Source organism: Sebastes umbrosus, chromosome 13, assembly GCF_015220745.1.
Source record: "Sebastes umbrosus isolate fSebUmb1 chromosome 13, fSebUmb1.pri, whole genome shotgun sequence".
Taxonomy (NCBI): domain Eukaryota; kingdom Metazoa; phylum Chordata; class Actinopteri; order Perciformes; family Sebastidae; genus Sebastes; species Sebastes umbrosus.
Genome location: NC_051281.1, coordinates 16,160,435 through 16,173,335, shown reverse-complemented (window position 1 = coordinate 16,173,335; position 12,901 = coordinate 16,160,435). Strand labels below are relative to the sequence as shown.

The following is a 12,901-nucleotide window of genomic DNA, read 5'->3' as shown; positions in this document are numbered from 1 at the left end:
GGATAATCTGATTGGTTAAACTGTAAAGTAGAATAAACCCCGCCCCCCTCCCCTCTCTCTAGGTAATCTGATTGGTTAAAATCGCTGTTGACAAATCAGGGATTATGAAAGTTGCAGGGTGGGAACTACCAGCGTTAATGTGTAACACGTCGTATATGTATACACAGCTAGCTAGTCCATAATTGTGTGACTCGTTTTATAACAGTGGAGTAGCAGTATTTACGACGACACAGGGAGTCTCGGTTCACTGACTTAGCTAGCAGGATAACCTCTACTCCTACTGACACATGGTCGGCTACATGAGGAGGCAGGACTGCACTCAGAGGTGAGACACTCAAACTATTGAAATAATCATTGTATAGCTGCATGGTAACAGATTTACAATTTCTCCTAAACGAGGTAGTCATATGTTGTTTCGCTTACCTAACGCCGTTATCTTGTCATCCTGTCACCAGCCCGTTCAACGGCTCTAACGATTTAAACTTCCCCTTTGGCTGTGTAACGGCTATCTACTTTAACTGGCTGCGTAACGGCTGTGTAACGGCTAACTGCTTTAACTGGCTGTGTAACGGCTAACTGCTTTAACTGGCTGTGTAACGGCTGTGTAACGGCTAACTGCTTTAACTGGCTGTGTAACGGCTAACTGCTTTAACTGGCTGTGTAATGGCTATCTACTTTAAAGGTCCCATATCATGCTCATTTTCAGGTTCATACTTGTATTTTGTGTTTCTATTAGAACATGTTTACATGCTGTCATGTTAAAAAAAAAAATCATTTTCCTCATGCTGTCAGCCTGAATATGCCTGTATTTACCTTCTGTCTGAAACGCTCCGTTTTAGTGCATTTTGATGGAATTGCCTTGCTAAGCAAAAGCTTGGGTCCATGTGTACTTCCTGTTAGCTGATGTCATTCTCATAGACTGCAACCAGGAATAAACTGGGACACATTTAGAATGTTTACATTTAAAATTGTGTAAACGGTCTAAATATTGTATATTTGTGACATCACGAATGGGCAGAAATCCTGACAGCTTGTTTCAAATGCAGAGTTTCTGAATACGGGCTGTGTGTATTTCCCTGTGGATTGAGTGTTTTGATACTTTCACAGTATTTATATAGCACATAAGCCTGCTTTATAATAATAAAAAACATGAAAATCTCACTTTTTTATAATATGGGACCTTTAACTGGCTGTGTAACGGCTAACTACTTTAACTCTCCCTTTTCTAGTATGTGGCGGTGCCGAGCAGGACATTAACATGACTGTAAACCAGGCATCAGCATGATGGAGGTACCGGACAGAACCACCAACTTCAGCTCGTCCTATGAGGACCAGGACTCCTCCTCTGCTCTCTCCTCCAGCATGTCCATAGACAAGCTCCTACCGGCTCTCCTGGAGTGCTTCGGGATCATACTATGTGGATACATAGCAGGGAGAGCAAACATCATCACCTCCACCCAGGCCAAAGGATTGGGCAATTTCGTGTCCAAGTTTGCCCTTCCAGCGCTGCTGTTCAAGAACATGGTGCTGTTGGACTTTGGCAATGTCATCTGGCCCTTCCTGTGGAGCATCCTCATTGCCAAAGTGTCTGTGTTTTTCCTTGTCTGCGTCCTCACGCTGGTGGTTGCCAGTCCTGAGAGCCGCTACAGTAAAGCTGGGCTTTTCTCAATATTTGCCACCCAAAGCAATGACTTTGCCCTGGGATATCCCATTGGTAAGTACAGTTTAATGCCTTTAAGCCTATACCACCCACCACAGTGCTTTTCATTCACTGCTGCATCTGTAATCATGCAAGGCAAGGCAAAGCAGCTTTATTTGAATAGCACATTTCAGCAACAGGACAATTCAAAGTGCTTTCATAGTATAAAGACCACACCAGAAATAAACCATTTTAGAATTGGCAAAAATATCACATTTATACTGCATGCAAAAAACTGCATGTGATTATGTGGGTACCCATAGAACCCAAACTATGGAACAAGTTACCCCCTGATATACGCACTGTCACTGACCTACTACTTTTTAAATCTAAGCTCGTTTTTTTATTTAGATTGGCTTTTAATACCTAGTAGTGCTGTGACATTTTCCCTGTGCTTTTTATGTACCCTTTTATGATTTTATGATATGTTGTGTTTTTTATCCCTGTTATTTTTTTATGTTTATCTGAAGCACTTTGGATACCTTTTGGTTATTGTAAAGGGCTATACAAGTTAATGTTGATTGGTTGATAGAACCCATTTTCATTCACATATCTTGAGGTCAGAGGTCAAGGGACCCCTTTGAAAATGGCCATCACAGTTTTTCCTCACCAGAATTTAGCGTAATTTATTAGGAGCGTTATTTAGCCATATGACATGGTTGGTACCGATGGATTCCTTGGGTTTTCTAGTTTCATATGATGCCAGTATTTTCATTGTAGCTTTAAAACTGAGCCCCCTACAACCTCTGAAAGGTCCATTGCGTTAAAGAAATTAGTGGCGTGGCCCTGTGAAAATCGCTATGCCAGTTTTTTCCTCGCAAAAATGTAGCTTAACTTTGGAGCGTTATTTAGCCTCCTTCTTGACAAACTAGTATGACATGGTTGGTACCAATGAATTCTTTCATTTTTGTAGTTTCATATGATGCCACTTACCAGCTTTTAAACTTAGCCTGCTAAGCCTGCTTTTAAAACCTTTTTGACCCAGGCTTGTGCTTCTGTCACAGCTGCATTCTGACATGACAGCACAGAGCAACTTTGGGTAACGCTGCAGCCCAGGGACCTTATGTGTAAACGTTTCTTACACATGAAAAAGTGTAAAGTAAACCAAATTATTTCTGTGAGTCTGGACATCTGTGCAGCTTTGTGTGTATGCAACCAAAGTGTTACACAACTTTCTTAAAGAGGACCTATTATGCCTTTTTTTTTCCCTTTCCTTTAGTGTGTTATATAGTTTTATTTTGTGCATGTAAAAGCTCAAAAGTCCACGCCAAAGGGAGTTACTCTCTGCCAGAGAAACACTGCTCCTGAACTGCCTGAAATGCCTTGCTTGAAGTCCTGCCTTTTCTTCTATAACATGGTGATGGCACCAATTAATACATTTGCATAATACCAGGATTATGCAGGCAGGAGCTCAAACAGAGCGTTTCAGCCAGAGGGTGAAAAGAGGTGCTGCAGCACAGCTGGTATGAAACAGGTATATTCAGACAGACAGTATGCGAAAAAGAATGTGTTTTTTGAACATTAAAGCATCTAAACATGTTCTAATAGAAACCCAAAATACAAGTATGCACCTGAAAATTAGCATAACAGGTCCTCTTTAACTGCTTTTGAGCTGCATCCTCCGACAAGCCAGATGTGCCAAGCAGGCTTTGTTAATATTGACCCATTTGTCTTCATCTTTATCCACAGTTGAGGCCCTATACCAGAGCACAAACCCGGAGTACCTCCAGTACATCTACCTGGTTGCACCCGTGTCCCTGATGCTTCTAAATCCCATCGGATTTGCCTTCTGCGAGATCCAGAAGTGGAAGAATCAGGAAAACCGCCAGCAGAGAAAACTCCTGATCGTGGGAATGGTAGTTTTACAGGTCCTGAAGAACCCTATAGTGTTCATGGTCGTCATCGGCATCATCGCCCATTTTGCCCTGCACCAGACAATTCCTCCCTTCATGGCTGAGTTTGTGGACGGCTTGGCCAACTCTTTCGGGGGAGCAGCTCTGTTCTACTTGGGTCTGTCCATGGTGGGACAGTTGGGGAAATTAACCAGATCCACAGTGGTGACACTGATATTACTCACAACAGCAAAACTGTGAGTGGAAAAAACTTTTACTGCACCTGATGTTTATTTTGTGCAAGAGATGAGATGTTTTTTGTCTTATCAGATTACCTCTTTTCTAATGAGACATGCTCTAGGAGAGTCAGCAGGTTAGAGCTTTGTAAAGTGCTCCCAACATGTTGTTTTGTGCTAATGGTTTGGGTGACTCAGGCCTTTCTCAGACCACAAGCCTTTTACCAAATGGATGACATGTTAAGAGGTCTCAGGAGTGCGTAGCATGATAATAGCTAGTGTATGTAAATATTTTAGTAGCACTGCATTTTTCAGCTAACCCCTCAAATAATGCTTCATAACACCTGCCTTTTGATTTGACCTTCAGGTTGCTGATGCCGCTGATTTGTAAAGACATGGTGGATCTGCTGGACAATAGCAACACCAGCGCATTGAACCACTCAAGCCTCTCCAATTATGCCTTCATTTATGGAGTGTTTCCCACTGCTCCAAGTGTGGCCATCTATGCAGTCTATTATAACGCCGAGCTAGAAGTTGTGAGTTGCTTAACATCTACCGGCCAACCTCCTACATATTATCTGCCATTCAGATACTGAACTGTTCTTTTCTTTGTAACTCATGATTTTTTTTTTTTTTTATTCTGCTGCCTAACAGGTAACCTCTGGGATGGTGATCAGCACTTTTCTCTCAGCTCCAATAATGTACGTTTCTGCCTGGTTACTCACAATGCGTTGGATGGATCCTCAGCTTTTGATGAATTCATTGCAGAACGTCAGCTTTAACATAAGCATAGTGAGCCTGGTTGCACTGGTGAGTCACAACTAGACACTTAAAGTGTGACATATGTGAAATTGTTGTCGGCTATTCTTTTTATAACTGACTTTTTATCGGCTTTATCTTAGCTCAGTCATTTAGAGGATGTGTGGCCAAACAGATGCTTCACTTCCTCATTAATTACCACTTTCGGTATATCTTTTAAGGAACCTGCAACTGGTTGTTGTTGTGTTTGTATTCTGCAGTATGTTATACTTTAATAGTTAATCTTTAGTGTGTCTAATATATGTCATTGTGTTGAATAATGTTACCTTTTGCTTTTAAAAGTAATAACCAGCCAACAATGTTTAATATTAGTTGTATTTAGCATGTGTGCAAAAGTCTTTTTTGTAAGTTAACACAAATCATTTGAAAACAAATTGTCTTTTCTTACAGGTGTGGACAATTGTTGTCATGTTTTTAGGTAAGAAATTCAAGAGGCTACCTCACATGTTCACAATCAACCTTTTCTTGGCACAGGTGAGCACACTTGCACATACTCTCTAAATTGATTTCCTTATCCATTAATTAAATTGACAAGACGTCTGCCTGTCGGTGTAACTTCACATCAGTAAACACCTGTATCTGTATGGTCTCCAGTTTCTAACTTGTATTGGGATGATCCTGTGGAACTTTGTGGTGAAAGAAGACAACTTCGTCGGGCAGGTCCTGACGTTCACATTATTATGTACCTCACTCTACAGTACTTATGTTTGGCCAGGTATGCTGCCTTCCACCCACATTATCTCACAATACATTGCATTAATTCATCTTGGTGAGCTCTGAAATCTGAGTTTGACTGCTAATAATTCTGTAATGTCTATTGTGTCATTTTAGGTTTAATAGCACTCTCTCTTGTGCTCATGAAAACGTATGAGGATGTGAAAGTTTCCCCAGGCGTGTTCGTAATTGCAGGCTGGGGGTGAGTCACTTTAAAGAAGAATGAATACAGAAATGAAACTAAGCTAGTTTGTCTGGTCCATTAAAAAGTCGAGCCACAACCACAATACCTGCCCTAGTTTGTCTGGCACATTCAATGATTGAGCCATAACCACAATACCTTACCTAGATTTGCATACACAAACAGATACCACCCAAAATGATGATCAAGAGTACTGCGGGTGATTTCACAGGGATAATGACGCCTCACTTGAAATGATTAAACAAACTTTTTAAATTCCTGCAAATTTAATCTGCAATTTTGGTGTCATCAAGCTAGTTTATGTTTTACATCTTGATACTGTCAGTGAGTTTGTTGTAAATTGTGTCTCTGTATTAACAGGTTTCCAGCCTTTTTAACTGCTGTGTTGCTCATTTCTGGGGAAAAAATGTCCGACACGATTGACTCAGCATTCTTTTACGGCAAACCACAGGTAACAACATGAGTGGAAATCATTCCTGTTTTTTGCCTATTAAAGGGGACATATCATTCTCATTTTCAGGTTCATACTTGTATAGAGTGGTGCAAGAATGAGTCCTAAAACCTAGAATGAGTTAGCATTTTAGCACTTCTGGTTCCCTTGTCTCAAAGTCAATGGTTTTTTTAGTTAGATGCTTGAAATAAGGTATGTGGTTAACACAAGCTCATGAGATCTTAACATTTTGTTCTATGACATAAAATGCATCACTAAATACCCAACTTGTGAATTTTGAAGCCTTTATGTGTCTTAAAAAAGGCGGTTGCTAACAATTGGCTAAATGAGATTATTAAACGTCATCACGCCGACTCATGCGCCTTTACAGCCTTGTTGTTTATACTCACGCTCATGCGACTGTGAGGTAGTTCTTTAATAGTTCTTTTTACTTCTGGCAATTGCATTTACGCTTCAAAAATCATAAAAGTGGTGTTCATTTGTTAAGATTATCTTGCTGAACAAAACATGCAAGTATCATAAACGTCTGTTTGCCACAGTTTATTTCCTGCAATAATCCAAAACCCATTGGAAAAATCCCATTGGCTTTTTGTTTAGAGAACCAGGGTGATGCTAACTTCCAGATGGGCCTACAAAAATACGTTATTCATGGAGCACTCTATTTTGGGTTTCTACTAGAACATGTTTACATGCTTTAATGTTCAAAAAACACATTCTTTTTTTCATTCTGTTTGAATATACCTGTATTCAACCTCTGTCTGAAACGCTCTGTTTTAGCGCCTGTCACTTTAAGACCCCCTCGTGAAAAAGCATAATCAGCCTGCATGTGACATAGGAAGGGGAGCCAGATCAGAATGGCTTGTGAATAATTTTGTCTGATAGGCAGCCCACAAAAAACTGACAAGGTTGTCTTATTTCACAGTCTGTTTGTTGGTTGGTAGGCACTCCAGATACCAACATGTATGTGCACAAGCACTTCAAAAGTGAGTTTTTCATGATATGTCCCCTTTAAGAACTGTGAACCCGCAGAGAATTACTAAAAAGGCTGCATGTGTTTGTGCTTCTTTGACAGATAATTTGCACCACAGTTATAGTGGCCCTCAGTATACTGCTGGGAGGGAGCTCTCTTGTGTGTCTCAGTAGAGGAAGCTGGGCCCACAATGACCAAAACCAAGAGGGAAACTCTGCAGAGGATCTTGTGACTGAGGTTGAACCAGAAAACCAGACTCTGTTTGAGCCAGTCGTCTCATCAGGAGATCTAAACAACAGAGGTACGTTCTCTCATGGAGACCATTAAACTGAGGTTTTTATCCAACATTTGTTTGATTATGTCCCCTTGGTGACACTGAATAAATACCAAGTGCAATGGTTTGGTGATTTATATCACAGCACATGATAATCACTGGAGCATACAGAGGCAGTTCTGACATCTATCTAAAATGGTTTATCAGTTGTCAAAGCCCAAGTTGAAAGGAAAGGAGAAGCACAATCAATCCAAAGTCAAGACTAACCCTTATCTAGAAGTCGTCTACAGCAAACTGCCACGTAGGCAGTGCAACATCTGTGTGATGTTCTTCCCCTCACAGATTATTTTCAATTACATGAGTAGAAAAAAGCCTCTGCAGTTATAAAAGTAGGAACAAACCTTTTGGGATTGGATGTCATTATTTGGAGGAAACATATCTGAAGTTCCTGATAACGTCAGTTCGTTATTTAATGTAAGTCATGCAACACTGAACACATCGTCTCTCACAAATGATGTTGTCGAAACACATGACCTTTGACTTGTCATTGAGCCTCCATGGCTATTGTTTGTGACTTTGAAAGGAGACGTTAAAGGATAACAACGGCCCTTTTTTAAAACATTGATATTATTCTGGAAGCTATATAACATGATTGAAAAAATACTGCTATTTACTCATGTACGCGCATATTACGAGGCCTCGCCGGGAAACCACAAGGTGGCAGCGTCATCACGGTAAACAGCAACTGCCTGTCAGTGGCAATTTGAATGGAGTATAGAATTTCAACAACATTTTCAATATAAATAAACATGCCGTCACTTTCTGAATCTATTTTATGTTAACAATAAACACCTATAAGAGAGAGAAACTGTGTCATACCTTTCTGACTTCCTTCATAAACTATAATTACTGGAAGATGAACGAAGAACTACCTTGTGGTTTCCCAGCACGCCCTCGCAATATGTGCGTACAAGAGCGAGTTGCACTATTTTTTTAGTTATGTTATTTAGCCTCCAGAATAATATCAATGTTTTAAAAATGTCCATTCCCCTTTTAAGAAGAGGGTGGTTAGGTAAGATTTGTTTGTTCTCCTACTAGGATGTAATAGATGCAAACCAGTTCTGCAAGTGTTGAAGGGAATGTCCCTGTTAAGATATTCAAAACATTGTTATGCCCACAAATGAAATACGAAACCATACTATGTACTGTAAACTAGGGCTGGGTAATATATAAATATTATATCAATATCATAATATCACATAAGTTTTCTTTGTTCTGGTTTTAAAGGCTGCATCACAGTAAAGTGATGTAATTGATGTTATTTTCTGAATTTACCAGACTGCTCTAGTTGTTCTGTTATTTGCCTTTACCCACTTAGTCATGTAATGTACTAGTTTTACTCTCAGCGTCATTATGGTATTAATCCCTATTATTGTATTACTCATATGTGGTATGTACTCTTTGCTTCCAGTGTGAACTGGGAGGACAGTGTAGTAATAATATGGTAAAGAATCATTCCCTCTTTTATCACTTTGTTATCAGCGTGCCTCATATGTGACTGTGCACCACCCCAGCCCATGCCCGACATGATCATCAGCGCCACTATAAACAACGCACCAAACACACTCACAGGTATTGTATTGATAAGCAAAAGACACACATTTACATGCACTACACCACAATCAGTAAAACCTAAACACATCAGCAGAGAATGACCATAACCATTAAAGTATGTACAGCTTCCTCTAAGAGTCAGTGTTTTTAAATCTGTGTTCTGCTGCCACCTTCAGGTCAATGTGAGAACCCCTGCGAGTCCACAGACTGCCTGCTTGTCCAAGTGGAGGAGCTCCAACAGGTTGCAGACAGACAAGTGGCCCGTCATGTGCTCTTATGTCTGCTGCTGACTGTCAGCTTGCTTGCTGTGAGTAAACAACCACCTTTCACTCCCACGGTGACATGAAGGCAGCCTTACTGCCTGCATCATTATATTTAGTGCATCACAAACCAAATCAGACACAAATGGCTGAGCCGTGTAATTTCCAACTCACTCAACTCACAACGGTGGAAGCCTTCTCCAAAGAAACCCATTAGAAAAGTCTTATGTTTGGATTCATGTTTATTGGTCTTAACGGATAAGAAATATATTAAATATGATCTTATGGCATGTGGTTAAATGTGTTTCTGTGAATCTAAAACCTGTTGAAAAACCTGTAAATACACATTTTTTAAGGCAGTTCAGTACATATACTTTTCTGTCACTGGCACTTAAGTTATTTCACTCAACTGGTTCTACAACTTGATTCTGTCAAGTTTCTTTATTCGTCATATGCACAACAATTACAGCAAGCAGTCGTTGGCAATGAAAATCTTGGGTTTCAGGTACCCTTCAACAAAGCTCGTTAGAAATGTATATATAAAAAGGAAAATCACACAAGTAAAAGCAAAATATGAAGATCTGTGAATTAAAGTGGGTTCTATGGGTACCCACGAGTCTCCCCTTTACAGACATGCCCACTTTATGGTAATCACATGTAGTTTGGGGCAAGTCATAGTCAAAGTCAGCACACTGACACACTGATAGCTGATGTTGCCTGTTGGGCTTGAGTTTGCCATGTTATGATTTGAGCATATTTTTATGCTAAATGCAGTACCTGTGAGGGTTTCTGGACAATATTTGTCATTGTTTTGTGTTAATTGATTTCCAATAATAAATACATACATACATTTGCTTAAAGCAAGCATATTTACCCACTCCCATTTTGACAAGAGTGTTGAATTCTTGACAAATCTCCCTTTAAGGTACATTTTGAACGGATAAAAAATGTACAATTAATCATGGACAACCATGTGCATAATCATGATTAAATATTTTAATGGATTTACAGCCCTAGTAAATATATATTTGTGGAAGGCAGTATTTCAGATGGATAAGCTGAATGTAAACAGGATGTAGTATGTTTAGTTTCACATCTCAAATTCTCTCTGACAGAACCTGTCCAGCTGCTTGTGGTTGCTCTTGAATAACATTCCTGGTCGTCTCTACTTGGAGCTGCAGTTCTTCTGTGCCGTGGCCAACTACGGACAGGTTGGTGTTCCAGATACTGTTGTACCAAGACTGTGAGCATTCATTGTCACACAGCACCGGTGTCATGACATGTTTTCTGTTACCAGGGTCTTCTCTCCTTTGCTCTGTTTGGGCTGGACAAGCATTTGATTATACTGCCATTCAAGAAGAGGTAAATAACATTTATGTTCTGAAACTACGCCACACACTCTAGAGCAAAGTTGAAGTTGTTTATACACACAACAGACTGTATGTACTGTGTATACTGTATTATACTATGTGTGTACACACACTACACTATTCTCCATGCATTTATATTGTGTTATTGTGAATGGTGTTTAGGTTATACAGTCTGTGGGGTGGAAAGAAGCAAGAAGAGCAGCCGCAGACGGATTTACCTGAGGAAATCAGGATGACCTGCACCCAGTTCACCAAATACCACAAAGACCAGTGTGTTCATGACATTGTCAAAAAAAGGAGGTGAGAGTTCATCGTCTTACTCACTGCTGCTCTGGCCAGAGGTTGATGAGAAAATGTCTGATGTGTGGATAAAAAAGTCCCGATAGTCATTCACCTACAACAGTACTTAAAAAATCCCCTTTAAAGCTGCAGTAGGGAACTTTGAGTAAATATGATAAAAAGTTAGTTTTATATAACTGTCACTATGATGGTAGTGCACGAGACAGATCTGTGAAAAACATCATGTTCCTCTGCCACCTCCTGTGCTCCTAATTAGGGCTGCACAATTAATCAAAATTTTATCGAAATCGCAATATGACGTACTGCAATTTTTTAAAATCACAATATTTGTTAAAGGCAAAATGTGTGTCAAAATACCACTCTAAAGTACATATTGTGGTGCTGCAGAGATGCCCTGGCCGACACCACATATTCTACAGACTTAAGAAAATATCTTTGTTTGGTACAGATCCCCACAGAAATCACACCTTAATCATTTGAATATGTTTTTCAATGAAAATGAGAATAATTATGTAAAAATGATCATTCCCTTTTTAATATCGCGAATCATATCACAATTACAATATCAGTCAAAATAATCGCAATTAGATATTTTTTAAAAATCGTGCAGCCCTACTCCTAATGGCATTTGCAAGTTTCCTTCGCGCCCGAAGTTAAACAACCAATCGCAGGCGAGCTGGAGTCTGCCGTCTCTGAGCAGCTGTCAATCACTCACAAACTCCGATCAAACAGTCAAACTAGGCAATGCTGATCAAATATGAATCAACATTCTGTTACTCTAATGCCTATTTCTCACCTCACATGTTTTCAGAAACATCTTGTAGTGTACTGTTTAGCTGTAAAATGAGAAAGTTTGTGACCCGGCAGTCATGTTGAGATCAGTTGAGGAAATACCAAGCACCGCCCACCAGCCGGAGCACACTTTCTTATTTTACTCTAAACAGTACCGACTTCAGCTTTAACTATTATTTATTTGCTCTTCTTTTTGTGACTACTCTTATAAAGACCTTTGGGTGAATTCTTCTTTTGACTGTCAGGTGTGGGAAGAGGACTATGGTGGACTGTTTTCTTGGCTGTGAACTTGTGGAGTGGCTCCAGCAGGTGGGCCTGGCTCAGGACCACGGTGAGGCAGTCCTCTATGGGACACGCTTACAGCAGGGCAGCGTGCTCCAGCACATCAAGCAGGAACACGACTTCCAAGACAGCCGCCTTTATTACCGCTTCATGGCATGAGACATAAGGGTCAAAGTCCACATTTCTTTTCTTACCGGAGGTAAATGGCATTTCTTGTACAGTACAGCACCTCACAATGCAGTATTGTGCAGCGCAACGTCCCGGTCAGGTGTTGGAGCAGACCACACCTGACTGTGACGTTGGGTGTGTTCAGAAGTACAACAGACTCGAAACTTTCAAACTTAAAAGGCCAGGGCATAATTCATTGTGTGGAGTTGGTCTTAAAGGGAATTTATCTAACCAACTCTATCACATTTGTTCAGTTTTACATTTAACATTTCACTCACCAAGATAATTGCTGAAATCTTGAGGTGCAGCAACATTGCCAAAACGGTCAGTCAGGACAGGAACATGAGCTGTCACATGATCATACATGTACATTAAAGTCCCAGTTTTAGCCATATTATCATAAACATTTATTTTGAAGTAAAACCTAAAGTGGGAGTGTCTGAAATGGCAGTTATAAACCTTCAATTTGTGGAACACAAAAAACACACACAGCTACCACTTACGACTGTAGGTTATAGTTTAATCTTCAAATTCTAACTGATGTCTACAACAAACAGTAATATTTTAAGATGTGTTAGTTTACCTTGCAAGTTAATATGGTACACTGCTAGTTTATTTACATGTCAAACTCAGTTACTCAGTATTGATGTCGCTGCATCCTTTAATCTGCAATGAAGCTGGTGAGTAAAATATTAACATAACTGAAAAAGACTGATGGCCAAAACTACAAAAAAAAAAGCCAATCTTAAAGGGAGAAACAAGACTTTGCTGCTTTTTAAAGACTTTTTGTAAGCGTTTTTTATGCAGTTAATACATGCACTTGGACTTCCAGTTGTTTTAATTTACCTTGTGTCCTTTTGGGAGCGACAATGCACGAGTCCTCATAAAACAAATTATAGGTGCAGGCAAAAAAATCTT

The 12,901-nt window shown here is 39.9% G+C and overlaps 1 protein-coding gene across 1 annotated transcript; it reads left to right on the top strand.

Moving 5' to 3' along the window:
* Positions 1 to 83: 83 nt before the first annotated feature.
* On the top strand, positions 84 to 12,476 carry gpr155a (G protein-coupled receptor 155a). Its single transcript, XM_037789268.1, has 16 exons — positions 84 to 325; positions 1,230 to 1,714; positions 3,389 to 3,788; positions 4,135 to 4,303; positions 4,422 to 4,577; positions 4,977 to 5,060; positions 5,181 to 5,301; positions 5,418 to 5,502; positions 5,863 to 5,953; positions 7,026 to 7,224; positions 8,740 to 8,829; positions 8,988 to 9,118; positions 10,187 to 10,282; positions 10,369 to 10,433; positions 10,604 to 10,741; positions 11,779 to 12,476. The coding sequence occupies exons 2-16, from the start codon at positions 1,282 to 1,284 to the stop codon at positions 11,972 to 11,974; spliced, it is 2,454 nt and encodes an 817-aa protein (XP_037645196.1). The 5' UTR covers positions 84 to 325; positions 1,230 to 1,281; the 3' UTR covers positions 11,975 to 12,476.
* Positions 12,477 to 12,901: the final 425 nt, after the last annotated feature.